We start from the raw sequence: 27,587 nt of genomic DNA on the forward strand, positions 1-27,587 counted from the left end.
AAGCACAAACCGAAATGCACCAAAGACTGTTCATCGCTCCACGAAAAATAGTTCTTAATTCTGTTAAACCTGTCCATAAAATCTTCTGCAGATTCAGTGGACTGTCCACCAAATACTGGTAAATCTCTAAGGCGAATTCCTGCCATCTTACGTACAACCATTTTTTTTTAAACTTAAATTTATGCAATCAAACTTTTTTGATCATCAACAACAAAAAATTCAAGAATCGCATTTTAAAGGGGCATGTTAAAACGATCGGTTACGACGAATTACAGATTCGCTCTTTCTGGTACGTCAGCAGGACTTTTGACTTGCGCAGATAAAAAACTTAATTATTCTACAAATCGATATATTTAAGAGTTAATTCAATTTTTTTCGAAAATTAATGGCATGAAAAGACGGCATCGAAATATACCTAAATACGTACTTAAGTATTACTGTTTCGACTCTGCTGGTCCTGCTTATAAATATTTCCTTCCAGGCGGGTCTCACCATATACGCCGTATTTTTTACATGCAAAAGAAATCGAAAGAATACAGGGAAAATCCGCAAACAATCTAGAGCACACACTGTTAAAATGATCGAAATCCCTTGCAGTAAGCTGATGATTTACGATTCTAGTAATATTAAGGCTATCTTCTAAGGTCAACTTAATCATAAGATCAATTTTCATTATTAACCAGTTAATAACAAACATTCGTCCGAAGTCAACTAAATGACTATTTTTGACACATACTTTATTTTAAAAAAACAAACTGAAAGCAACTGCACATCGTTATTAACTTATCCTGTTTAAACTATGTCATGAACAAAAGGACCCACGAAGAGAAAGCAAAAATGGTAGGTTGCCATACGACTTACAGAGGAATGCCGTTATGCTGCTTCCGCTAGTTGTCGACCACCTGCACCCGCTTCCGCTCCAACACACCTATCGTTGTACGCTCCGACAAAAGAACCGCAGAACGCCGGCACCACCTTCTGCACTAACAAGCCTTAAAACATTCACCGACGTCGTTTGTTAGCAGTGCAAAGTATTCTTACTAGATACCGCTCCCACACTCGCTCATACAACGCGTGGTTTGCTGCAAGCGACACTTGTGACCTTTCACAATCCACACTCGTCGCTCGTCTCAAAGCGTCCACAATGACACACTATCCATCAGCAATTATAACAGCAAATCACTAGCACTGATGTCTCACGATTAACACTCGTAGTGGTAATGCACTCACCACTACTAATACATTGTCACTTGCAGCAGTGCACTCACTGCTGCTAACAGCACATCAACTCACTCTGAAACACTTGCAGTGGTTATAACCTCACCACTACTGAACTTGACCTTCCCTCGCAGCTCCACACCTTCAGCTACATTTACTTGCTACGCACACATGCCCTCCATGTCGCGTAACTAAAGGTTAGCTGAGACTCGGTGGATGTAACCTTTCTACTACCAGTACAACAACGATAAACAACAGCGGCTGATCCGACCCGATGACCTTTAATGCAGATTAGCAGACAACAACTCGAATGCTAACAAAATGGCATGCAAAGATAAAGGCAGATATTCCAAGAGAAGTTGTTCCGAGGCTGGATGGAGATGTACTAAATCATTTGACAACTTCATCGCACACTACTTTTTTAGCCAGGCACTTAATACATGTTACGAGAGATAAAACATTGCAGACAACAAAGACACACTATTGGTTTACACAATGATTCATTCCTTTCTTCACGCTCAGTCATTTGCCCGTTATCGCTCAAGCCACAACCTCTGGCTTGCTTACCACAACAAGCTATTGTGCATCCAACCGCATCCATAAATGTATACAATGTAAGCACGCCCGTTATGGCTATGAATATGCACGTGATTCATGATGCATGCTGCTCCTCACCCACAGAACACGCTTACGCTATATACTCGCGCAACAGTACTATGTATAACGTAGAATCCCTCAATAAATTTTATCCATATTTTCTAAATTGCGTACAAGAAACTTTCGCATAACACTGTTGTTACGATAGTCCTCCGAGCTGCCAACACATAATCAACAGAAAATATAGAAACCAACAATTTCTCCACGGCGACACCGGCAATAAATATAAATCACTGTCATGGTCCATATACAAGGTACACCAAGAAAAAAGGCACCGCATTCCTTAGCTGCCGGTTTTATCAAGGAAATACTTGGGCGTACTCATGTGGTAGTGATGCCGCCACGGCGCGTAGTGTCCCGGCGTGAAGCCGCCGAATCGCGGAGAAAAGCGCATCCACGCCGGCACCGCATCCTCCCGCGTCTCCACGACCCCTTCCCCCGCCTAAATGTACAGTCGCCATGTCAAGATCAGAAATATCGAATTCACTGCACAATGCAACGGATCTCTATGTGTTTCAAATGGAAAAATTCTATTTTCCAAGTGTAATAAAAATCTAACCAAATTCTAGTGAAGAAATCGCAAGATTTATGTAATCAAGATTTCACAATTTCTAAACGTCAAATTAGTTATATAAATGCTTATAAACGATTAAAGCGCTTCGCAAAGTTATATAAATGAGCGGGAAAGCACTTTTGCATTTTTAATTGGTCCTTTGCCATGATCCGAACAGTTTCAAACAAAAATATCACACAATAATTAGTAAAAAAATAAACCAATCTTTTATTGGTAAAAAATAAATTAATTTCGAATTAATGATTTTACTACTTAATTAATCTCTGTATTTTTTTTACGGATTTATGGATAAATCTAGCCATTAATTAACACCAGAATTACGAACTAACTATACATGTATTACCTTCTTTCCCTGTTATTCTATAGTGAAAATGTTATGAATAATTAACAGAAAAAGTAATAATTTATTCATTATTAATAAAAGACTATTTTCCCGTTTCCCAGTTGTAACTTAATTAATCAATGTATTTATTAATGAATCTATCCAGTGAAGTAATTAATAATAATAAAAAAAAACCAAAATAATAATACGAAAATTATCAGAATAACTGCAATATTACCTCCGATCCGACGACAAACCGGCCCATCTGCAGCTCCGTATCCGACAGGCCCCCGTGGGAGATGCGCGCATAGCCCACCCGCCCCAGACCGCGGTACATGATATACTCGCAGAAGCGCTGCCGATCCGTGGGATCAATATCCTTCAGTCTTCCCTGTTCCGTCAAGTGGAGATAATCGCGGCTGAAGGGTTTGGACGTGACGTAGCCCAGGAAGATGACCGGATGCGGGGAGCTGGCGGAGAGGTTGGCCAGGTAGTGGGTTTGTAACTCCCGGTCCAGGTGGTCGCGGTCGTTGCCCATGTGGGTGGAGATGATGGTCACCAAGTGGCCGGAGACGTTGAGCACCGCGGAGATGGCCGGGGCCAGTTCGCCTTCCGGCGAGGGGAGCAGGTGGTGGGTGGAGGTCACGATGGGGTATTTGGACAGTAATAGATTGCCCCATGTATGGTCCTAGAAAAACACCGATTTATCCAATGGAAATCAGTCTTCTTCGGGTGATTCTATCGGATGTATTTTTTATTATTCCAATATTTTCGTATTATTCCAGTAGTTTTTTTATTTTTCCAATATTTGTTTTAAAATTTATTCAGTTACAGTCTCGGATTAATTGGAATTAGGTTCACTCAATAAGGCAGATTAATCTTATTTATTACTCACATTATCAGTAATTCAGTTTAATATTTTGCTCGATTCCTTACGAAAAAAGGTGAACAGAAAACTCTTCGCATTCGCTATGTGATAACAGATAAGCTATAACGGAGAGAAAAAGCGTAGAACATGGGCAAGAAAGCGAGCATAAACGTGACCTCACAATCAAGATACTGTACCCGCATTTTCCAAATCCTTAACAAATAGGCATTTTCTAATTAATAATTTTTACTTCATTTATCCTTTGGCAGTGTACAGAAATTAAAAATAAACTCTACTGTTAATTTACGTGGTAATAAATAATTATCGATCAATTATATTTCTATGCCAATACTTAATTCGGTTCTTGTACTTCGCAGGAAAATCATAAAAATAAGTAAATAAATGATCGTTCCTAACTAACAATAGCCAGTAATGCTTGTATCTGGTATAAATAATCACTTCGTAATTTACTTGTACGTGTGTCTAACCATCACATTAAAATAAATCTGCTATTCCTTTAGAAGAAAATTTTAAAAAAAGAAACGAGTAAATTAAGAAAACCAACTAAATGTTATTTCTCCGGGTACCGTCCGGTCGTACCTTGGTAGCCGGGCCGAAATCGACGTACATGCCCAGTGTCTCGCTGAGCCACAGGGCCAGATCGTTGTGTCCGAGGTAGGGTTTACTGGCGTCGCTCTCCAGCAAGGCGATCACGTCGGCGTTGGTCGCCTGCAGAACATCCGCGGCACGGTGCAGACTGGGCCAGCCCTGGTTGTCGTACCCGAAGTGGAACGTCCAGATCACGGCGGACAGATCGCGGGTGTCGGGATTTAAATTCTTCGGCTGCGGTTGCCGCGGGAGCCGGTACACCGTCGCCGCGCCGGCCACGATCAGCGCGATGAACACGGTTAAGCGGAAGAAATTCGGCGGCCGGAGATCCCGGATGGATCCCTCTGGACACCACCGGGATGCGCATTATTTCCATGTTATTCTTCTATAATTTTTACTCTGTTGATTTTATTTTAATTTTATGTTAAGTATTCTATTTTTATTTCTTTTTTAGTCGACATTTTCGTGATATTTCATTTTGATTTTTATTTTTCTCATGTTCTTTATTTTAATATTTTTTTTATTCTATTCCACATGTTTGATTTCTTCTATATTTTTCTGCACTGTTCATTTTTGTTTATTTTATTTTGTATTTTTTTTATTACTCTTATACAACCGTCTGGAAAGCACGCCTTGCTTGGCGTTTTAGTACGAGTATTCATTTTGATTAATGGAAAGCCGGGCTATTAAACGGCAAAAGTTCTGCAAAAAAATAGCAACACGGTTAATTATGTCCTTATGTAAAATAAAAAGTTAATATTAAAATAATAATGATGACAAACACAATTAAAAAAAAGGATGATAAAAAAATAAAAAAATTTAAAATAATAATGATGATAATGAATATTAAAATAATAATGACGGCAGACACACATTTCCGACACTAAAGCAACGTTGACCATAGAAGCCAATCAATATCATTGCCATTCTTCTACGTTGATCCACATGTTCTTTCAAGTAAGCATAGCAGAAACAACGCGAAAGATCAAAGTTTCACTAGAAAAATTAACAATTCAATTTACTGGCGTACATACAGATAACATTACTAGAATAAGCATTCAACGTAAAAGCAATAAAAAAATACAGAAGAAATTTCCCCAGTAAAACCTACCAAGCTTTCCGGGAAATCAACGAAAACGTTTTGCAAGGAAATCTTCCAAAATTATCACAAAATAAGCAATAGAAAGATTATTACTGCAAGAAGCATTAAGAATAAAAAAGCAGCGAAATACAGGAAAAAATTCCAAAGAAAACCTACCCAACTTCCCCAGAATTAAATTTAAATTTTCTGGTAAAAAATTCCACAAAAATCATCGCAGAAACAGCAAGAAAAAGAAAATTACTACAATAATCATTGAAACAAAAAAAAACAGAAAAAAACCTACCGAATTTCCCGAAAGCCGTCAGCATCGCCAGGCACATCACGCCAATGAGCGCATCCGAGCGTTCCCGCGTGTACACGCCCCCCGGGACGAAATTATACGCCACGGTCCACACATGGAAGAAGATCTGCGCCAGATACGTCACCATGGCCACCGTCATCACCAGCGCCGGGTTGTCCCCCACCGCCCACCACCGCCGCACACTCCACACCCACACCACCGAGCACCACACCGCCAGGAATAATCCGCAGAAGAATCCCGCATATTCGTGCAGGAAGTACGTCCCGAAAAACGTCACCGTCCCGGCCAGCCAAAAATTAAAGGAGGAAGTGGTTTTGGTGTGGAAGTAGGGCAGGAACATCCCGGTGGATAAGGCCAGGAGGACGAGGGGCGCGGTGTGGAAGGGGGAGAGGGGGGAGGGCGGGGCGGTGACGCCGCGCACCGCCCACCGGGAGAGGACGCCCAGCTCCCCGAAAATCCAGTGGGTTAAGTAAAAAAGACTGCCGGTGAGCAGGCCGCAGGTTATCTGCCGGAAGGTCGAGGCAAGCGGTGCGGGCGGGGCCGCCGCTGCGTAAAAAAACAGAAAATGCAAGAGGATTTTATTAGTGTTGGGTAGTAAAAGTCCTTGCCAATATACTTATTTTTACTATCTGCTTTTGGAAGTTTACTTATTTTTACTTACAATTCAAAATTTTTCGGGACTTTTACTCACTTTTACTTACTATGTCAATTTTTCCAAGGACATTTACTTACCAAATTAAAGCAAATTTACTAAATAAATGTAATTTAGCATCGAAAGTTTCGAACTGCGTCAGTTTCAAAGCGCAATAGACTACTGAAAATAGTGCAAATAAATTTCTTATGCATTAATCGAGCTATACAGGTGCATACCGAGAAGTAAATACTGCCGATTTTGAGGGCGGCAGGCTGGCAGCCGACTACTGCGCACACTCACTTTACCTGCGAGCGGCGGTGGTTGACACGCCATTTTTTGTACGTAATGCTGATAAAACGAATTAGTAGAAAACCTAGTAAATGATTTTTATTTATTCAACTCTGAACCTTAATATTTACTTACTTTTTACTATTCCGGCAGCACATTTACTTACTTTTACTTATTTTGTTTCCAAACCCTTACTATTTACTAGACTTTTAATATTAGGCGGGCTTTTACTAAGTAAATGGCCGTTATTTAATTTTATTTAGTAGCACAACACTAGATTTTATCATTTAATTTTACAAAGTCTTTCAAATTTTTTTACATAAACGTTTGAACGCGTGTTATTTTTCTTCTACCAAAAACAGAAAAATTCGAAATAACTAGAGAAATTTTCCCGAAGAGTCTAAAAAAGATTTGATAACAATTTTATAAAAATTCCTTGAAAGCTTAAAAAACAAACTGTTGTTTTCAGTGAGAGGATGCCCCAAAAAAAACCAAATATTGTCAAAAACCGAAGTGCTCTTTAAAAAAGGTGACTGCCGTTCGTGAGTTCTGTTAAATCTTGTTTCTTTGGCTTTCTCTTATCAGGAAAAAAGAGCCACACATAACCGTGGTTTTCAATAAAAACTTTTCATAACGATTGAAAACTGAATGATCTGCAATTCGTTTTATCCTAAACTTTGTTGTTTCACATCCGCATATACCAGTGGTTCCAATCTAACGCCACAACTCTACGATCACTCCACAAATTTTTTATTGCGCTGCAGTGCACTTAGGAGTCGACGTACAGACAGTTATAACGCACATAAATACAGTACAAATACAATTTTTTTTTTAAATTTATAACGCACTTAATACCAATTCAATTTTTTTTACAAATTTATTGATTACTGTGGAGAAGAAAATATCGATAAATTGATTAATAAATTCTCACCTGCATGGCTGGAGATTTTGGAACGCTGGCCAGCCGCGCCACCGGAAGCGGTATTTTCTTTATTTTCAGACGGTGCAAATCCGGCCAATTTCAGGAGAACGCGGGTGATAATACTGACGGCAAAAATGCTGAAAATCATCCAGTTGGTCCGGTGATCGGCCCAGGCCGGCGCGATGCTGGTCATAATTAGGCGCGACGCCAGAAAAATAAAGTGGCCACCCATCAGCAGCCAGAACTGCCGGATGCGCGTCTCCCGGCTGCCGGCGAATAGTTTCCCGCAAAAGTACAGCATCGCCGCGCCGTTGCCCGCGCTCAACACTTGCAGTCGCGATAATGTCGACGGCTGGAAGATGGTCAAAATGCACAACCAATTAATTACTAAAAAAACTGGATAAATTCTATACATAAAATTCCTTTATTTATTAGTGCGAGTGCATTCGTTTATAATCAGTTTTCTACGTTAAATTAAATTTATTACATGGTGTTCTTTCACAATAATATTTTTCTTAAGTATAATAATACGTAAAAAGCCTCCAACACTAATTTAGCAGCGAATTTCATAAAAGTCCAAAAAGAAATAAATATAACTGTACGAAAAGCTGCAACTTCTGGAAAAGGGACAGAAATGTTTTTTTTTTCAAAATTCATGACACGTAGTTCAAAAAACGTCAAAAATTAAAAACCAACTGATAAATGATAACTACTTAAAAAAATACTTTTAAAAATATTAAAAAAAATAAAAAATATTTCAAAAAAAAATCGAACGAAGAGTTGTTTCGACTGCTTTCGAGCTTTCCATCCGGCCGAAATTTACTTATGCACATAAAATAATCACAATAAAATTTTCTGGAATTTTCAATGCCGAAAACATTCGACAGGCTGGCGAAATACTCGGTACGTACCATTTGAAAGGAATAAATCCCCGCCATCATGCCCAACTCCAGAGCCACACTGCCGCGTTCGGAGAACAACACTCTGCGCACGAAAGCGCCCGCCGTGATAATCGGGATCAGCCATATTGCAGCGAATGCCTCGTAGCCCGTGATATCTAATTCGTTCAGCGGATAGAACCAGATCATCGGGCCCAGTGCGTAGAACAAGGACCACCAGCAGTAGTACGTCACCGTCCCGTGTATGCTGTCCACGATCGTCATTTTTGTTCAACGGTGTTATGACTAAGACTCGCAGCCGAAGGGATAAAGAGCTTCTTCACTCGAAAAAATAAATAACTTGCTGACGTTATTAAAAATTTTATAATTTTATTCATTTTTGGACTTTTTCTATAACAGAAAAAAAACAAGAAATGCGAAACATGAAAACTCCGTCTGACAGGTACGTACACGCCTACACGGAATGCCAGCTGTACGAATTCCATTTATTGAAATGGACTCATCCTCACAACACAGGAAATGGCAATACGAGCATTTCCACCGGAAGTCAGCATGTTTCGTCCATCCTTCGCGCTGGTAAATTCACGGGGTAATTTTGTTTGAGTAAAAAAATAGCTTCTAAAAAGCAGTGAAATATAGCATCGAAAATACTGCATGTAAGCTATTTCGCTTTCATTAAGATAAAAGGAGAAACGAATATCAGCGGCAATAACAGCCCCGTTTCCATTTCAACGTTGTGATTTCCAGAACCGAGACGGAACTGGAATTGGAACGGCACGGTCCTGACTGTCTTCCGCTGCATGTCGACTCGGGTTCAAAAAATATTTTTTTCACCTGGATCTGGTCTCTGATTTTCGTTCCCTCGTTTTGCAACTTTAGTAGTCTGATTATTCTGGACGTAAACACTCTGGACTAAATTTATTTTGACGGATTATCACATAAGGCATTCCTGGGTTGAGACTCTGCCTGCAACATATTCAACACCGTAAGTAGCGTTGCAGTCTGCACAGTACTCAGGTACTGCGAAAAACCCCTGATCATCTGGATGATGGATTTTGCAGATGGCCTCCAGCGTCCTGCGCGCCCTCTCCCGTCTCCCACTCCTCACGGCCACTCGCACGGTTCCCCCTTCTATCCTCCCCATCAGCAACTACTCCACCCGCCGTTTCCCCGCCCTGCACCAGGCCCCCACGCATCCCACCCCCCCCTCCTTATGCCCGCCGCCGCCCTGCAGCGGCAGCCGCGGCGACACATGGCCCGCCCGACATACACGCGCGCCTTCTTCATGGACGTCATTATGCTCAATCTGCGGCTCTTCGACAAGATCGACCCCAACAAGTTGACACTGGATTCGCACTTCCACAAGGATCTGGGACTGGATAGTCTGGACCATGTGGAGATCATCATGGCCGTGGAGGATGAGTACAGCTTCGAGATCCCGGATTCCGATGCGCAGAAACTCCTGACTCCGCGGGCCATTGTCAATTATCTGTGTGATAAGTACGAGATTTATGAGAACATCCATAATTGGGATAAGGACGGGCCGACGAAGCCGAAGGTGGAGGAGTGTGCTCCGGAGGATCCCTGGGAGAAATCCGGGAAGAAGGGAGCGGCGCATTGAATGCATTTTATTCGTTATATTATTCCGCAGTTTGTCAGCTGTACATTTGGGTCATTAAAATATGAATTACGGATGTGTACTATTACTATAATTATGAGAAAATTGGTAGGGAGAATGACGAAAACACAACTGGAATTCTCGCTGACGTATGTATCTGTAGTTGTAATTTTATTATTTTATTAAATTAATGGAAAAAAATGGTGGCACGGTTGCTATTTTCACAATATTTTGGTACATTTTCCTTCCTGTAAAGGTTGCAGTTTTATTTGGCACGATGCTAAATTTATGATTTAAAAATTTAGCAGATTGACTGATGTGATTGAGTAGGAAATACGAACAGTAAAAATGTACAATCTGCGACAAAAATGAAAAATCACTTTAATATTACAGTCTTCTAGAGGTAACCTTCGATATGGGCGGCTGCCGCATACACACCACAAAAAATAATGAGCCCACCTGAAGTTCTGAACCGTCAAAAAGAAGTAAATTTCGTTTCGGAAACCTTATGTTTGGTTGTCTGGATTGGCTTTTGGGATGCCTTACTCTTCTGCTTCGTGGTTATAATTATTGGGGACGACGGAACTGTGATATTTAAGCGACACCTCGATTGTGCTGAGAAGGGACGGGATAGAGTCATTTGACTAGAAGATGTTCTGAACTTCATTATTTCACAGTTCACTCTTGACTTTGTCACTTTAGTGAATAATTTCCCGTACTCATACTGATCGATCCTGATTTGTCTGTGCTATCATTCATGGCGCAGAAATCGGGATTATCCAAAGAAGACCTGCGCCGTTTGATGAAGGAGAAGTCCGCCAAGAAACTCGATTCACCCTTTGCCAAGTACGTCCCAGTTTGTCATTCTACAACGTAACAACACTGGCAACTTCAGGTTGAGAATACAATGTGATTTTCTAACGCAGATACGACAATTCCGGCCAGCTGTACTGTATCCTGTGTAAAGCCAGCGTGAAGAGTGAAGCTTCGTGGAAAGCTCATGAAAATGGTCGTCAGCATCAGCTGGTAGGTGCCATGACCAACAACTTTACAAATAACGCTTCGTTACAGTGTGCTGATTTTCTTAGGCCTTTGCTGCCACGAAAAACCCAGACGCAGCCAAAATCCGCGCCAAGCCCGCTGATCCTGTGTCATCAGCGTCGCCGGCTGCCAGTGCGGATTCTTCGCTGTCGGAACGGAAGCAGCGCGACGAGCCGCCTCCCAAGAAACCGAAAATCACCACATTGACGAGGTTCGGTTTGCTGCTTTGCTGGCTTTAGAAGTTGTAAGAGTAATGTAAAATTGAACAAATATTTGGAGTTTTTGGATTTTTTTCTTGTTTATTTTGATTTATTGTATTGCAAGTTATTATTTTTTTTATATTTGATTTATTGCATTTGTTATTTAAATCATAGATTTATTTTTTGATTGGATTTATGGTTTTATTGGATTTATTGTGCAGCAACTGTTTTCATGATGTTGCAGAGAAATGGTGGATTCCATGGAGGTGGATGAAGCCCAGTCTGCCGGTTTACCTTCAGGTGTGTGACGGAAAATTTACGAAAAATAGAAGTATTTTTTATGAAGTTTTCCAGTTGATTATTATTAATTTTCTCCCTTGAGTTGAATTTATGATGAATTCTTGTACGCGTTTTTCCTCTTGATAATTTATTAATCATTTGCCTGTCAATTTTTCTTTCTATTTTAACCCCTTTTATGGTCCACATGATTTTGTATTTTTGAAAATTACAAAAAACATTTTCGTTCCTTTATAAAACATTGGTACATAAAAATCCGTCTGTATTTTCAAAAAAAGAATTAAATAAATTATTAATGGCAATTTTGTAGATTTTTTCGACGCCCCTTCCATTCCCACCCCCTCGGAGGCGCCGACCCCCTCGGACCCCGTCGTCGAGGACACCTCCAGCGCCGTCCCCGACGATTTCTTCGACAAACCCACCAAGAACATCCGGCAGAAATTAGAGCGCGAGAAGCAGAAGCAGGAGGAGGAGGAGTGGTCCAAATTCCAGAAGGCCATCCACGAGGAGAGCCACAAATCCGCCATGGCCGTCGAGCAGGAGGACGAAGCGGCGCGGAAGCAGCGCGAGCTGGAGGAGATCGAGGAGCAGATGACGCGCTGGCAGAAGATCCACGATCTGGAGATCAGACGGGAACAGGGCAAGGGCGCGGCGCCGGTCCCGGAGAAAAAGGGGGAGAGTGTCCGGGAGGACAGTGGGGAGGAGGACAGCGACGATGTGGATACGTTCGACTGGCGGAAACGCAAATTATGGTGATTTCGATGGGAATTTCGCTGGATTCATGTTGATTTGTTGATGGGGCTATGTATTTTGTAGCGTTTAATTTTGTCAATTTACTGTGGGATATTCGCAGCGGTTTGACGCCTGTTGGCATCGTCAGTTACGTGAATGGCAACAAAAATAAAATAAAACGCAGAATTTGTGGAAAATATTTTGCAAACATTAAAGAGAAAATTTATGCGATTTTTGTTATTAATTTTATGTATATTAACGATTTTATTAATTTATTTTCATGCATATACGTATACTAGTATTATTACTCTTAGATATTTTTTAATTTTATTATTAATGGATTGAGTAAATTTGAGCTTTTCACATTTTGTTTTTAAGTAATTTATTTTACTTCATTTTGTTATGCTGAACGCCGACTGAATGCAAGGTCCCATTCGATGTCTTAAAACTTGAAGAAATATCGAAAATGCGTGTCTCGTATATTTATCATGGCATTTATACGCGGGACATTTTCGAAAGATTTAGCAGCGAAATTCTTCGTTGTACTTTAGAAGCGGCAAGCTGCACTGAACAGCCGCACAGCGTTGCGGTAAAACAGTGCCATTTTATCAGTTGCTGCGATAGGAAAAGCATGGTAAAGTATCAGAGGCGATGTGGCCGAGCGGTCTAAGGCGTTGGTTTCAGGTACCAATCTACTTCGGTAGGCGTGGGTTCAAATCCCACCGTCGTCAGATTTTTTGCTTTTTTTATGTCATCCAGACTTCTGTTCTGGCTGTATTCGTTTTTGGGAAGTGAATACCTCTATTGTCGTTTGGTTTTAAGACGTGTTTTAAAGTGGCCAGTGTTATTACGTACAAATGAAGCTACGCCCTTTAAACGACTGTTTCAAATACGTGTAAGTACTTCGCCTTTTGAATACGTGTACTTTGCCAGCAGAAGACACAGACTGTGGTTGTATTTTTAATGCTTGAATTTTAAACTGTAAAAATATTAATAGTGTATCTGTGCTTCCCACTACTGAAAAAATCAAAAATTCATAATTATAGAATACTATTTAACCTGTACGTATATTTTCGAATGTTGTTACATTTACCGCTCCAGCGGCACGTTAAAGTCAAAAGTGGCATTCATGCCGTATTAGTCTGAATTTTATTGACGTTTAGTTTCGTACGCTAATGAGTTGGTACTTGGTACTGTATTCTGACTATGACCTGTATTGTCCAGTACCCTGTAAAAGGAAGAACTATCAACTATATATACGAGGACATTTGGGTGCTGTGAACATACCCTTCACGATTAGGGTGCGATGAACACCCGGGAACTAACTTTACACAAAATTTTATTTTGACAAAAATGTTATATCCAAGTATTTATTTTTCTCGGTTTCGACAAATTACATTCCACAAAAAATTATCGTATCTTCAAACCACATTTTATAAGATCATAGTGCTTCCCAATTTTGAGTCACAGAACAGAAATTCCTTCCTGACATGGCTTGACTGCTGCGTCCATAGCATCATTATGACAAGCTCTGGCGACTACATTCATAGCTGATAGCTGATATTTGTGGACAGGTAGATTTAGTACACGTAGCAAATCAGAATAATTAGTAAAAAAAGAAAAACAAACATCATTACAACAAATCTAGAACAACAAGATAGTGGAAATAAACAAATATGTGGGAGTACTTGTACAGTCGTACTCGTACTGGATGCTGTGCGTTTTAAACTTGGATTTATTTTTAAAATTCCGACCGTGATGTTAGTAGCGTTGCGAGCTGCAGAGCAGTCGGGTGTTCATCGCACCCTAATCGTGAAGGGTATGTTCACAGCACCCAAATGTCCGCGTATGGAACTTATATCGTTTGTCCACCACAGAAGACATGTTTACGGTGGAAGTACACCCACCAGCGCTTTCGTTAACCATGCAAAATTTTAAAAGAATATTGCCACATGTCGGCAGATCCGGCTGCTACAAATCCAAATATTCCAGAGTGTCGAGTACGGATGCAGCGGAAAATCTTTGCTCAGCATCATCCCGCAAACAGTTCTCGATTAATTCCCGAATACCTTGATGCGTACTCCGATCGATCACCGGTCTAAATCCGCCCTTCACCTTGAAAACAACCGTCATAGAGGATACCTTCTCAGTAATTTGAAAGCTTTCCTTCGTATCGCCCTTTTCCAGCCATTGATCTGTAGTGCCCAAATGGCTGTTGACCAGGGCAATAAGGATACAACCCATGCTCCATACATCCGTTTTTCTACCAGGTCGGGCTGTCGCTTCTGTCTGGAGAACATACCCGGCCATTTCGGGTGACATGTACGGTGCAGTATATAATAAGCGGTTGGGGTCTTTGCTAGTGGTGTAACTGTGCTCCATGAAGACGCTGGTGTCCAGATCTCCAATGAACAGATGGTACTCCTCTGTGCTAGTCTTTCGCAGGAGCACGTTAGCCGGTTTCATATCGGTGTGTGTGATATCATTTGCATGGAGAAATACCAGACCCCTCGTGATTTGCTTCCCGAAGTCGGCCCCACTGCTGAGTTGGAGCTTCTCGCCTTTTCCCTTTAAATCTTTCAGCAGCGATCGCGAGTCGCGATCTATTAATTCGCAGAACCAAAATGAAATTCGGTTTTCTCAAAATTCCGCCGTCTTAACTTAGGGTGACCGAAAAACCGAAGTACAGGTATAGACAACTTTGTACACGAAAACTTCTCTGGGCGTACTTTTTTACAGTTTTTTTCCCTCGCATGAATCCTCACAGCATCCCAACGTATCTATTTTACTTGTTGTTATATTATGTTCATTGCCGTATCCCAACCGTATCATTTACGTATCCCAAAAAAAACTTAAGAAAACCAAAGTAAATGACGGGATATGGAGGATTCACGAAGGATACTGCGAGAATATCGTGGGACGCGCTGGTTAAAAAGAATGACCTCATTAACAATATTCGCCAGACTTGCAGAATAGTAAGTGATGTTCGGATGCGTATCACCTTCGAAAGACACAGTATCTCTACCGTATTCGATATGTATCCTGCTGAATACAACTTTGGGGGTGTTAGTACATACAGACTGTACCTGCCTGCACTACTGCAGCATCCCAACGTATCTTTACGTATCCTTACTGTACTTGTATCCGTTAAGTATCTTTCTAGTATCTAGGTAGTTCTTTTAGGTTATTAAAACATAATCTTCGGGATACATAAAGAATTAGGTAAGTGTAGAGATACGATGAGATACGTTACGTTAGTGGTCAAACAAAAGTAGAAAATTTGGAGGATACATACATGAAAGATACGTAGCGGATGCTGTCGGATATGGTGGGATACTGTGGATACAAGCAAAACACATGCCCGGAAAAAGTTAACGTGTACTATCGTGCCACAGATGTAATAGAAGGCTGCAGAGCGGGCTACAACCAGTGATAACAGAGCGGACATGCACGGATATCACTTTGTGTTACCATTTGGGTCCGCTATCGGATCATCTGGCCGGCTGGCCTTCTCTTCGAAAAAATTGCTTTTATCAAGTAAATGCACGACACCATTCCGAACCTGGAGCGTAATCCATCATGATTTGAACGAAACTTCCATATGGCATCGGCTCGCTGACGACATCGTGATAGCGACAATGTTGCTTTACTTAGTAAACAGTAAGTAAACTGGCAGTAAACAGTAAACCGTAGCCTAATATTAAACAGTAAATAAACAGTAACGTTTTTTGAGAATAGTAACAGTAAAAGTAAGTAAAGATTTTGGGCTGACAGTAAACAGTAAGTAAACAGTAAAGGAAAATTTTTAGTTTTGTTACTACGATTTTTACTGGAATTTTCAGAGATTTCAACCGAAAACTGCTTGTTACCTTCGCGCTTCGCGCGAAATTTGTCTGCTTGTGGCGAAATTTATCGCCAAAATCCAAATGAGCAAGGCCGACCTGCAGTTGTTGCACTGCGCAGTGTGAACTCATGCCGTACACCGTGTAACTTTCCGTGGTATAACAATTTTCTTGATTGAAATTTTTGGCTGGCAAAAAGTATTACTGAGTAATACTGGTTTACTTAGTAAAGTAAATTTTGAGGCGAACAGTAAACAGTAAATAAACAGTAAAGGTTTGGGCAGAAAAACAGTAACAGTAAAGTAAAACAAAAGTTTGCGACAGTAAACAGTAAGTAAAGTTCCAAAACTGACAGTAAAGCAACACTGGATAGCGAACAACATTTTCGTGTCGCAGTTTCAACACACGTCCCCACTTGGAATCTCCTGTTGCTAATGCGTGAGAGTCACGTGGTGATAAACTGGTTACATCGTAAATCTGCTTGATCGCGACGACATCGGGTCCTCGATAGTCACCAGAAACCTTAACAACTGCTTTGAAAACTGTGGCACACCCGCCGTGCCCAATCCAGTCGGCTTTTTTATCATACTCTAGCACAGTGCGGCCAAAGCGAATAATTTCGGTTCTTTCTGGGGCGTCGCTAGCAGGCGTTTGTGAGCTGCTATTTGGCGTTTTACTGTCCGTGGCAGTTGGACTATTTTCAAGCTGTTCGTCGTAACAATGCGTCTGCAGTCTTTTAACAGAAAGGTCAGCGATTTCGTTTAAGAGAGAAGAGGCAGATAACCGCTTGCTGGCGTCCCACTGCAAGCAACGCCGAATGCATGCCGCCAAATCCTTTGGTATGTCGCTGCTGATGAATGGAACATAGCCATCAATGATTAACTCTGCCTACGTGCCATTAGAGATATAACTTCCAGCGTGTTTGATTTCTCCTTTGTATATCAATCGCTTCGTGGTAACGCGCTGCCAACATTCAGCCATTTCTAGTATAATGCAGCCCAAACTCCAAATGTCAATTTTTCGTCCTGGAATATTTGTTTTCAACTGTGTAAATTTTCTTAACATTTCGGGCGCCATGTAACGTAGGGTACCGCACAAATGAGAAATGTCTGCAGAACAAGTCTCGCTCCCTTTCGTACGGACGACGTCGTCCAGCTTACCGATCACAAGCTCTTCCTGGCAGTTTTGCAAGCTGTTTACAAGAATGGTTGCCGGTTTTAAGTCGCCATGTATAATGTTTTCCCGATGTAAGTATTCTAGTCCTCGGGTTATGTGCTCTGCGAATCGGATGACTTTTTCATAACTGATTAAGGAGTTGTTTGTCCAGGCTTCTCGTAAAAATGATGCAAGATCGCCTACAACATACAGATACGGATCATACGGTACACAACAAGCTTGCATTTATTAATTGCACGACAGCCTTGTTGCTCTTCTTTAACCTTTGTGGTAATCCATTGCCAGCTCCACTGTTATTCCGTGGGGCGCTTTAATGACGGAAATCTTGTGGTGAAGCACAATATGCTTGTGCACCAGTCTTGTGAGCATCCGCAGTCCTGCTACAGCTTCAGTCCACTTTTCGTGGTCTGAATCGTCGGATAAACGTATCACTTTGACAGCTATCACATCTGATCCAATGTACAATGTAGGACTAAATGGTCGCATAGCCCCATACCCAGCATTCTGTACGCAAGCGGTGCAGTGCACTTGTACGAAACGGATATTTTGAACTCACTCGTACAGTGTACTGCGCTGCATGCGTGCTGAATGTGGAGATGTTGGGTATGCGACCATTTTGTCCTAAGCTGTAACCACTACGTTTTGTAACTTCGGCTCTGTAAACAACGCCAATAGTTTCGCGTCCAATAAAATCTTCATGTGAATAGTGGTATTGTATAGGATGGCCGAATTCTTCGACTCCGACGACATGGCTGGAAGCTTTATTCCCCATATTGTAAAACTTCATAAAACAATTGATTCATCAATCCGTTTGAAATAATTTGCATTAGTCGGTGAGCTGTTTTTGCCAGATATTGAAAATGCTGAAATGCACAGGCTCTTTTTACGGTGACTGTAAGGAATCCATACTGTGTGGCCCACACGGTGTGGGCTACAGTTGCTTGGAACTGCAGAAACCAGCGTATTAAATACAGAATGATGCGTTATCAAAATAGCACGTGATATCATAATAAGCCGGTTAAAGTGATTATCACTCGTAGAATGTAGCTAACGTAGCATTCCTAACTTAGCTAGTTATAGAAATAAACCGGTATCTCTGTACGTAAAGAGTACAGTATAAACTGTATAATGAGGCAGCTCAGTGGTGACTCCAAAGTCTAAACTGTCATGAGTTTGATAATAAGGAGTAAGGACCGCTAACAAAATGCGTTTTTACCGCTACGGGAGCTCAATACGCGCAACTCAACTTAGATATTAAATTTTGTTGACTTTCTAGCGATTTTGTAATGAAACAGTCTGTCAGCCGTATGTACATACATTCACTGTTAATAAGATTTTACTTATACTATAATACATGTATCGACCATCTTCTCTTGCCTCTGCAGCTGTATAACATAAAACCCGTAAGGAATGCATACCCGTACAGTAGCTATTAATAATTTACGATGCCAAACCACCTTTTTGTTTACTCCGGTACGATAATTCGATACAGCACACGATATCAGACTAGCAGTCTTGTAACACTTCCGATGAGAGGAGGTGTCTGGTGTTTGGTTAGCTGCAGCCTGAACAGGGCGGTTGCTGATCCACAATACAAGTGGTCAATTAACGAGGACACGAGCGGCATCGTACCAAGTGCTTCAGTAGGGCAAAGGTAAATTAATAGATGTTAAGAAAGTGTCTTGAAAAGTAAAAACGACAACTGCGAGTTCATACCCACAAGGTAATTTTGGTGTATGCACAACGGTGTGTTGCACAACGGTACATCGAAGTGATTGAACGGTACCGAACTCCAGTAGTTTTCTAACTTTTCTTTGTCCTGAAAATGTTGCCGGTGCATGTGTTTTCAAGCGGCCTGAAGCAGGGAAAATGCAGAGTCCATCTGCGCGAGATTAATAATTCATGTTCTGTCACGAGCAAATACCGACTATACCACTATGCGAAGTCCGTAGCTGTGCAGGCACAGATGATTTTCGGGGATACAGTACGAGTATATTTGCCACGCTATTAATTTAGACCTTTATACTTACGAGTTGCGTACATACCTTCAAGTGCCAAGGGCAAACTCACATATTACTGTACTTTTATAAAAAAACACGGAAACGTGGGATTATTAACTAACCGGCGTCCCAGGGTATGTTTTCGCTGGCACGAAATCGTCCAACCCCGATGGCCGGGAGATTCATCCGGCTGGCCAGATGTGTGTCCAGCACTTGCGATAACAGTGTCGCCGTCTCCTGCACCGTCTCCGCGATGGTGTTAACATTGGTGGTAATGAACATGCAGCCATCCCGTTCGATGCGCAGATGAAAGCGATGGCAGTCGTGCAGATCGAACAAATCCGGTCAGCGCTGAAAAGCCTCGCGAAGGTGCCTGATAATGCGGAACTTGTCAGAGGCATCGGTTAGAAGATTCTGCGCCCTGGCGAAGGGAACGAAGTGTTTAGTGTAGAGCAAGCCTCTGCGGCGCTTCAGCAACGGCGGGCCACTGGGCGGCAACCGACCGGCAATTTGGCCACCCTCCACCAGTTCAGGCGGGGCGTTCGTGCTGGACGCACTGGATTGGAGGGGAAAAAAAGGTTTGATGTAAAACATCTCACAAGTTTGGCAACCGAAAAGGCCGCCCCACAGGACGGCGGGTCGGAAGCGCCACGGCCCGTGGTCTTCATCCCGCATTGCAGCGTACACTAGAACATTGCGGCAGCCTGGGTAGTTGTGTGTCCGATCATCCCAGAAGGACGGCAGTGGCCAGATGTTTTCCTTGTGTATCCACCGCGTCGTGGCCTTTATACTGTCAAAGTGAATGAGAGCGTTGTCGCCGTCCATATCCTGAATGTATCCCAGCCACCACGTGCCGTCAGCGATGCAGACGACGACGGTGTCCTGGTAGATGATCTGGGTGGCATCCGCTAACAGCGATCACAACTGTGACCGGCAAAAATGTCCCCCCTGTCCCCCCGGACATTTTTGCCGTGTCCCCCCTGCCACCATCTCCAAAACCGTAACCCTTGGCACAGAATGTACATGGGGACCTACAACGGAAAGCTGATTTTCAGGTCAATCGGTGACCTTTGAAAAGCTGCCACCAGCGTTACCACAGCGTTACCTGTCTAAAACAACTGAGGGACACTGGTTACCGTAGGGATATTACTGCCATAACAAACTTCCAGATCTCCGGCATGGGGGACATCATTGCCCGAACAAAATTATTGGTGTCCGGCATGGGGACTGCCGAATGAAATTACTGGTGTCCGGCATGGGAAATATTGCCGGAATGAAATTACTGGTGTCCGGCATGGGAGACATTATTGCCGGAAAGAAATTATTGTGTCCGCCATGGGGACATTATTGCCGGAATCAAATTACTGGTGTCCGGCATGGGGACATTATTGTCGGAATGAAATTGCTGGTGTCCGGCATGGGGACATTATTGCCGGAATGAAATTGTTGGTGTCCGGCATGGGGACATTATTGCCGGAATGAAATTGTTGGTGTCCGGCATGGGGACATTTTGCCGGAATGAAATTATTGTGTCCGGCATGGGGACATTATTGCCGGAATGAAATTACTGGTGTCCGGCATGGGGACATTATTGCCGGAATTACTGGTGTCCGGCATGGGGAAATTATTGCCGGAATGAAATTACTGGTGTCCGGCATGGGGACATTATTGCGGAATGAAATTGTTGGTGTCCGGCATGGGGACATTATTGCCGGAATGAAATTTGGTGTCCGGCATGGGGACATTATTGCCGGAATGAAATTATTGGTGTCCGGCATGGGGACATTATTGCCGAATGAAATTACTGGTGTCCGGCATGGGGAAATTATTGCCGGAATGAAATTACTGGTGTCCGGCATGGGACATTATTGCCGGAATGAAATTGTTGGTGTCCGGCATGGAACATTATTGCCGGAATGAAATTGTTGGTGTCCGGCATGGGGACATTACTGCCGGAATGAAATTATTGGTGTCCGGCATGGGGACATTACTGCCGGAATGAAATTATTGGTGTCCGGCATGGGGACATTACTGCCGGAATGAAATTATTGGTGTCCGGCATGGGAATATTGCCGGAATGAAATTACTGGTGTCCGGCATGGGGAAGTTATTGCCGGAATGAAATTACTGGTGTCCGGCATGGGGACATTATTGCCGGAATGAAATTACTGGTGTCCGGCATGGAGACATTATTGCCGGAATGAAATTGTTGGTGTCCGCATGGGGACATTATTGCCGGAATGAAATTGTTGGTGTCCGGCATGGGGACATTATTGCCGGAATGAAATTATTGGTGTCCGGCATGGGGACATTATTGCCGGAATGAAATTACTGGTGTCCGGCATTGGGGACATTATTGCCGGAATGAAATTACTGGTGTCCGGCATGGGGACATTATTGCCGGAATGAAATTACTGGTGTCCGGCATGGGGACATTAGTGCGGAATGAAATTGTTGGTGTCCGGCATGGGGACATTGCCGGAATGAAATTGTTGGTGTCCGGCATGGGGACATTATTGCCGGAATGAAATTATTGGTGTCCGGCATGGGGACATTATTGCCGGAATGAAATTACTGGTGTCGGCATGGGACATTATTGCCGGAATGAAATTGTTGGTGTCCGGCATGGGGACATTATTGCCGGAATGAAATTATTGGTGTCCGGCATGGGGACATTATTGCCGGAATGAAATTATTGGTGTCCGGCATAGGGGACATTATTGCCGGAATGAAATTATTGGTGTCCGGCATGGGGACATATTGCCGGAATGAAATTGTTGGTGTCCGGCATGGGGACATTATTGCCGGAATGAAATTATTGGTGTCCGGCATGGGGGACATTATTGCCGGAATGAAATTGTTGGTGTCCGGCATGAGGGACATTATTGCCGGAATGAAATTGTTGGTGTCCGGCATGGGGGACATTATTGCCGGAATGAAATTGTTGGTGTCCGGCATGGGGGACAGTATTGCCGGAATGAAATTATTGGTGTCGGCATGGGGACATTATTGCCGGAATGAAATTATTGGTTGTCCGGCATGGGGGACATTAGAATAGAATAGAATATAGTAGTAGAATATGGTTGCCTAGCTGACGGATGTAGGTGCCCATGGACTGATATGTTTTACAGACAAGACATGAGTGTTGTTAGTCAGTTTTGATTTACCGATAAATATCCAGCGCACCGGTGGGGAAACGGAAGTGCCGGGACGACTGCAAATAACTCCACCAAAGCAGATCGCAAAAAAAGATTATGCGTGCCGTTTAATTTTGTTGCATTTAACTGTTTCAGGTTTTTTTATGAACGAAACATTTGAAACTAACGATCAGTAGTGGTAAAAAAATCTTATCAAGAACGATTGCCTGCGGCCTTCCGCGACTGTACTGTGAGCTCGAAGAGCAGGCCACCTTCCACTTTGACAGTGCTCTCAGTCCAACTGAAAAGGTCACGCTGGCTTGATTGAAATTCATGCATGTTAGGCATGATTCACAAGAGGTTAGGATGACAAACAATCCAGACTTATCACCATTAGACCACAGCCTAAAATAAATGGTTAAAAAAATTTCGCATGGGAGGAAGCCTTGCACTGTCCCCGGGTTGAGCAGTATTTTGATGCATGCCAGCTCTGGTTTTGACCTCACTGGAACTCGAAACACGCCCTCAGTGTAGAAAATTTTAGTGTAAAAGATGCTGGAGACATCGGGCAACTATGTAAAAAATGAATAATTATTTATTTGTTGACGGCTGGCTTGTGGTAATTTTTTGAGAAAACAACCCCAACTTGGCTGAGCAGGGCTGTAGTTGATATCGCGTTAATATCACGTAAATTTCTCACCATTGTTTTATAAACAAACATTGCCTTTGCTACAAAGGCAGTGTTTTGGCTATGGTTAGAATCTGCAGTTTGTTGCTACAGCCTGTCGGGCTACACAAAATTGTAACTAAATATTCAAAATCAATAACGATTAGAACCCCGGCACGTCTTTTAAAAAGCGGCGCATACACCATATGGATCTCAGCACTTTATTCTGTGGATAAAAGAGATCTGAAAATACAGGGGTGCCGCGCCAAGTTCGGACAGTTGCGCAAATTAAATTTAAAAATATTTCTGCACTTGTTTTTACTTTTTATTTTGCACTTATCTAGTGCAACTTTTTATTGCGGATCTGAATATGCTAAATCTTGGAATGCTAGATGGGGTAGCAAGCAGCCAACCGGTTAAAACAAGTTAAAACAATTAAAACATGCGGTAGTGGTTACCTCCAGAGGGCTTATAACTGACCTTCTGGAAAATTCCCCAAGTGATATTTTTTCACTGACTTTTTTATAAACTGTTGAGTGGCCCTAAAGGTATGTGGTATGGGTGAGAAAAAGCTTTCTCGTGATTGGTGCTCGCGGTGACCTAAAAGAAGTTGTATCTCCCTTATTCTCGCATAGGTTTGTATGTTAACACTCGCACAATTTCACGTTCGATTTACGTCGGCTTTTCCTGTGCGCCATTAGGCAGCTCCAATCACGATCGTGCAACACGCCCATTTCCGGCTGTGTTACGAGGCTTTTACACACTTGCGCCAAATTTAACATTCCAGTTACAGTTTGCCTGATCTGATTTTTTTTATCATTTCCTGATTTTTTTATAATTCATTTACTTTTGTGCTTCGCAGAGTGCAGTTTAAGTTCCGATATTAGAAAATCTGGGTCGACCCATTGTAGTTTTGTAAGTTTTTTAATCTTATCGTCGGTATTATAGAGTATTGATTTGCAGAGCAAGACTGGGACGCTCAGTAATACCCTTGTCATGGGCCTTGTGCCTGCGAAAAATATCGTTTTCTGAATAATTTATTTTAACTCGTTCTTCAAAGTTTGCGATATCTACCGTAGCTCAAAAACACAGCCAGCAGCGCACATCTGCAGAATCTACGAGAAAAGATGGTCGATGTGACGATGTTAAGTCTACTTTTCAAATGGAGTCGACTCCTGGGTAGTTAGCCGTGTTTATTTGAGCCGTCACTATGGCAAATTCGGTTCTTAGTTTTGCGAGATGGACTCATCTAGGAAGCCGAGGCTCCCATTTACTCTGAGGAACTGGTCTCCATTGCGCTATTTCCAGATAATAACAATCACAACAATGTAACGAACTGCTTATCTTCTGACGTACGGGATCGATAAACATATTCGGACGTTTCATCAGTGAGCTCTTCGGTTTCTGTATAAACCAGCAATTCAACTTGCTCTGACTCTGAGGCTGTTTTTACACGGTTGCTGCTGAGGTCGACCTCAGACGCGGTGTTCACACGGCTCTAATTAGCAAATGATATTATTTTACATTTTAGATTATTTTGGAGGAAAACATATTATCAATAATGAAAAGCAAAGAAAACTATCGAATAACAATCATGCCTCAACCACCTAAATAATCAGCAAATAAAATATTGGTGAGATTAAATTAGCGCAGTCTGCTACAAAGCCAGTCCGAGGAGACGGTAGAATCGCGGACAGAGCGATTTTATAGTCTCCTGTGTCACAAACTTTTCTTCCCGTATCAACAAAACAATTTTCCTAAATGTCAAATGGTATTAAAATATGCTGCATGACAGGATCTAGCAACGTACGTTGTCCGATTTGAAAACAAAAATCTGGTCGAGCGTAAATAAGGAAAACGTGTCACCTCCGGTTCGGAGTGTTCCCGTTTTGTTGGCCAAAATTACAACAGTTGGTCTGCTTTCCTAAAATTTGATCTAGTTTGATAGCTTATCAAATTCTCTAGGAATACATGTAAGGCTAGAGAGCGTGGCACAACTACAGAATTTGTTTTCGGTTTTTTAAGCATTTATTGCGCCTGAGCGGCAGTAGAAATTGTGCGAGTGTTAAGCAGAGCGCCTGAAAGAATGTGGTTGCCAAGCGCTTAGAGATACAGAATTTCGAGATGATGTTTTCGAAGAATAAAACATGCATTAAAGGATTTTTGTAGTCTATCTGTTATCTACCAAGCATGCGACAAAATACAGCTGGCAGAAGAACCGAAAAAAAACCGATAAAGCAGTTGGCAAATAAATTTTTTGCTGGTGCGAAAATGTGTTGCAGCGGGATGTCGCGGGCCTTTTGGGCAAACACAAGAGCTTAAAGTGTTGCTCGGTGCTTAGCCAACAAGTTATTTTCACATACTAGACACATCCACCTTCCGCGATTCTTGTGCAAGCTCTCAAAGGGCACCGTCCACCATTCTGACGGTGCCTCCAGTAATACTGCAAAGGTCACGTCGCCATCATTGAAACAGAATGGAATCAGGCGAATTGAGAAAGGGCTATGAATGGCAAACAGCCCAGAATAAACTTTTTCAGACTATAGCATCAGTGGAAATTCTTAACAAATTTCAAGTGGGAGGGAGACTAGGATGATCCTTGGGTCGAACCATTTTATTCAGGTCTGCTTCGATTTAAATCTCGCTGTATTGCAAGCCACGCCCTCAGCCTAACGACCCATAGTGAAAAAGATGCCTAACACGTACGGTAACAATAAAAAAATTGAATAAGTAGTAATTTTTTGGTGTGTGACCTACAGTTATTTTTAAGAGAAACTGTTCGAACTTGGCGCGGCACCCTGTAATTGAACATTTTACTTAACTACGCTACAGGATTCCAAGGTTTTTGAGCCGGCAAAAATCACCGTCCCTCAAATCTACTTGGCGCAAACGCATACGAACTCAGCTTCATTTTTTAAGGAAACATTACACTGGTTTCAGCAGCTAAAAAAATTGTACAGTACCGTATATAGGAATCCATCCAGTGAGTTTGAGCTGCTTACGGTTTTCCAGAAAACAATCCAAAATAAGGCCCGCCATTTTGGCGTGTTTTTACGCCATATCTGAATTAAGACAAAGAAAGCCAAATTTCTAAGGACACTTGTATCGTAATCTGAAAACAGTGAACTTAATATAGATGCAGCCCGGCAATTGTGTTAATTAACTTACAAAATATTGTTTCCCGCCATTTGTATTTTTGTTTTACATATATTAATGGTTACGGAAAATTTTAATGGGGAATGGGCCCGATAAGCCAGCATAAAAAACCGGCATTATTCAATATATCGGTAATAAGCCGAGAGGTGATCAAGGGTTGGGGTCGGTGGTAACTTTTTTATCGCTTATTACCGCCCTTCCAAAATATTCAGCAACCGATATCTTTAAGGGATTTTTTCTGGAAACTGTTGAGTGGCCAAAAACTTAAGGCGCCTTCAAAACAAATTCTCTCTCCCATAGACTTGTATGTTACAAAGTGCCCGCTAAAATATTATTACGTCTTTGCCTAGCGCACAATTCAAAGTAACCGTCAGTTGATATTTTCTTGAATGAAGCACTGAATGCTTTGACCAACTTTAATGTCAACAGGGATGTCTATTGCATAGGCGGGAAGATGGAGGTGCCAGACTAAAGAAAAGAAGCCTTACAAAGCTATGGCCAAAAAAGTTATGCTTGCTTTTAAATTTTGTTGGAGCATAACATCTGGGGTTAATTCTGTAAATAAACAAGCTAGAGTTGGCATCTGGTAAACTTTGAACAAGTTTTTGTCACAAACGAAAATTTCTAATGTTTCGTCGCTGCTTGGCGGGCGTGCAAGTGAGGTCACCGTAAAATTATTCGACAGTGCCAAATTCAAATTGTAAAGGTCACACAAGAGTTGGGGGCATGGTTTGTTCTCAGGTGTATTACGTTGCACGCCTAGTTGGGACAGTCTTATCACTTTTGGGCTAGAGTGACAACGGAATTTTTGTTAAATTTTAAGTGGAAGGAAGGATTTTACGGTAGATGGGTCCGGTTGCATTTTTAAAGGGTTTGCTCTGATTGTGATCTCACTGCAATTTGAAACGTGGTCTCAGCATCAAATCTTTAAGTGCAATAGGTGCTGGACACATATTCTGTAGGACAAACAAGTAAAAGTTAAATAATTATTTATTTGTTGACGACTGGCCTACAGTAATTTATTGTAAAAACGGCACCAACCTGGCTGCATATTGTACTAATTTAAAAAGTCCGGGAGCCCATTAAATTAGTACAATATCAAACGGATTCACCGTTTTCAACTTACAATTCATGTTTATCTAGATAATGCAGCAGTATAATAATTTTTTCGGGCGTCGATTTAAGTACATCAGGCATTCCAGCCGGTAGTGCTTGACGTGACCGATCAGTGCTCGCAGTGACAACGGAGTCTAGGGTGCTTCACACAAACCTTAGGTTCGAAAGTTGAAGATTCATAAATTAGAGCAGTGCCGTTACCTCAAATATG

At 42.0% G+C, this 27,587-nt stretch overlaps 4 protein-coding genes and 1 non-coding gene across 7 annotated transcripts; 3 read left to right on the forward strand and 2 right to left on the reverse strand.

Annotated features, from left to right (window-relative positions):
- Positions 1-1,996: 1,996 nt before the first annotated feature.
- Positions 1,997-8,830, reverse strand: LOC129598035 (PGAP2-interacting protein-like). The gene is made up of 6 exons (XM_055495778.1): positions 8,407-8,830; positions 7,505-7,847; positions 5,634-6,197; positions 4,240-4,592; positions 3,010-3,459; positions 1,997-2,317 (listed from the first exon to the last, which is right to left on the reverse strand). The coding sequence occupies exons 1-6, from the start codon at positions 8,656-8,658 to the stop codon at positions 2,159-2,161; spliced, it is 2,121 nt and encodes a 706-aa protein (XP_055351753.1). The 5' UTR covers positions 8,659-8,830; the 3' UTR covers positions 1,997-2,158.
- Positions 8,831-9,141: 311 nt separating this feature from the next.
- LOC129598037 (acyl carrier protein, mitochondrial-like) lies at positions 9,142-10,382 on the forward strand. The gene is made up of 2 exons (XM_055495780.1): positions 9,142-9,379; positions 9,456-10,382. The coding sequence occupies exon 2, from the start codon at positions 9,608-9,610 to the stop codon at positions 10,013-10,015; it is 408 nt and encodes a 135-aa protein (XP_055351755.1). The 5' UTR covers positions 9,142-9,379; positions 9,456-9,607; the 3' UTR covers positions 10,016-10,382.
- Positions 10,383-10,499: 117 nt separating this feature from the next.
- On the forward strand, positions 10,500-12,460 carry LOC129598036 (zinc finger protein 830-like). Its single transcript, XM_055495779.1, has 5 exons — positions 10,500-10,858; positions 10,939-11,038; positions 11,101-11,264; positions 11,498-11,553; positions 11,861-12,460. Exons 1-5 carry the CDS (start codon positions 10,770-10,772, stop codon positions 12,304-12,306), a joined length of 855 nt encoding a protein of 284 aa, XP_055351754.1. The 5' UTR covers positions 10,500-10,769; the 3' UTR covers positions 12,307-12,460.
- Positions 12,461-12,929: 469 nt separating this feature from the next.
- Trnal-cag (transfer RNA leucine (anticodon CAG)) lies at positions 12,930-13,013 on the forward strand. The gene has a single exon. It is a non-coding gene; the product is annotated as a tRNA-Leu (tRNA).
- Positions 13,014-13,667: 654 nt separating this feature from the next.
- LOC129598046 (uncharacterized) lies at positions 13,668-18,211 on the reverse strand. Of its 3 annotated transcripts, none has more exons than XR_008691643.1 (3): positions 17,913-18,211; positions 17,564-17,749; positions 13,668-17,479 (listed from the first exon to the last, which is right to left on the reverse strand). XR_008691643.1 is itself a non-coding variant. In XM_055495789.1 (3 exons), exons 2-3 carry the CDS (start codon positions 15,888-15,890, stop codon positions 14,254-14,256), a joined length of 678 nt encoding a protein of 225 aa, XP_055351764.1. In that variant the 5' UTR covers positions 15,891-17,479; positions 17,564-18,211; the 3' UTR covers positions 13,668-14,253. The 3 variants fall into 3 exon arrangements, 1 of the variants encoding a protein (XP_055351764.1); XR_008691642.1 differs by having other exon boundaries at positions 13,668-17,149; positions 17,285-17,479; positions 17,564-18,211; XM_055495789.1 differs by having other exon boundaries at positions 13,668-14,885; positions 15,845-17,479; positions 17,564-18,211.
- Positions 18,212-27,587: the final 9,376 nt, after the last annotated feature.

This window comes from Paramacrobiotus metropolitanus, unplaced genomic scaffold (genome assembly GCF_019649055.1).
Source record: "Paramacrobiotus metropolitanus isolate TYO unplaced genomic scaffold, Prichtersi_v1.0 Parri_scaffold0000113, whole genome shotgun sequence".
NCBI classification, from domain to species: domain Eukaryota; kingdom Metazoa; phylum Tardigrada; class Eutardigrada; order Parachela; family Macrobiotidae; genus Paramacrobiotus; species Paramacrobiotus metropolitanus.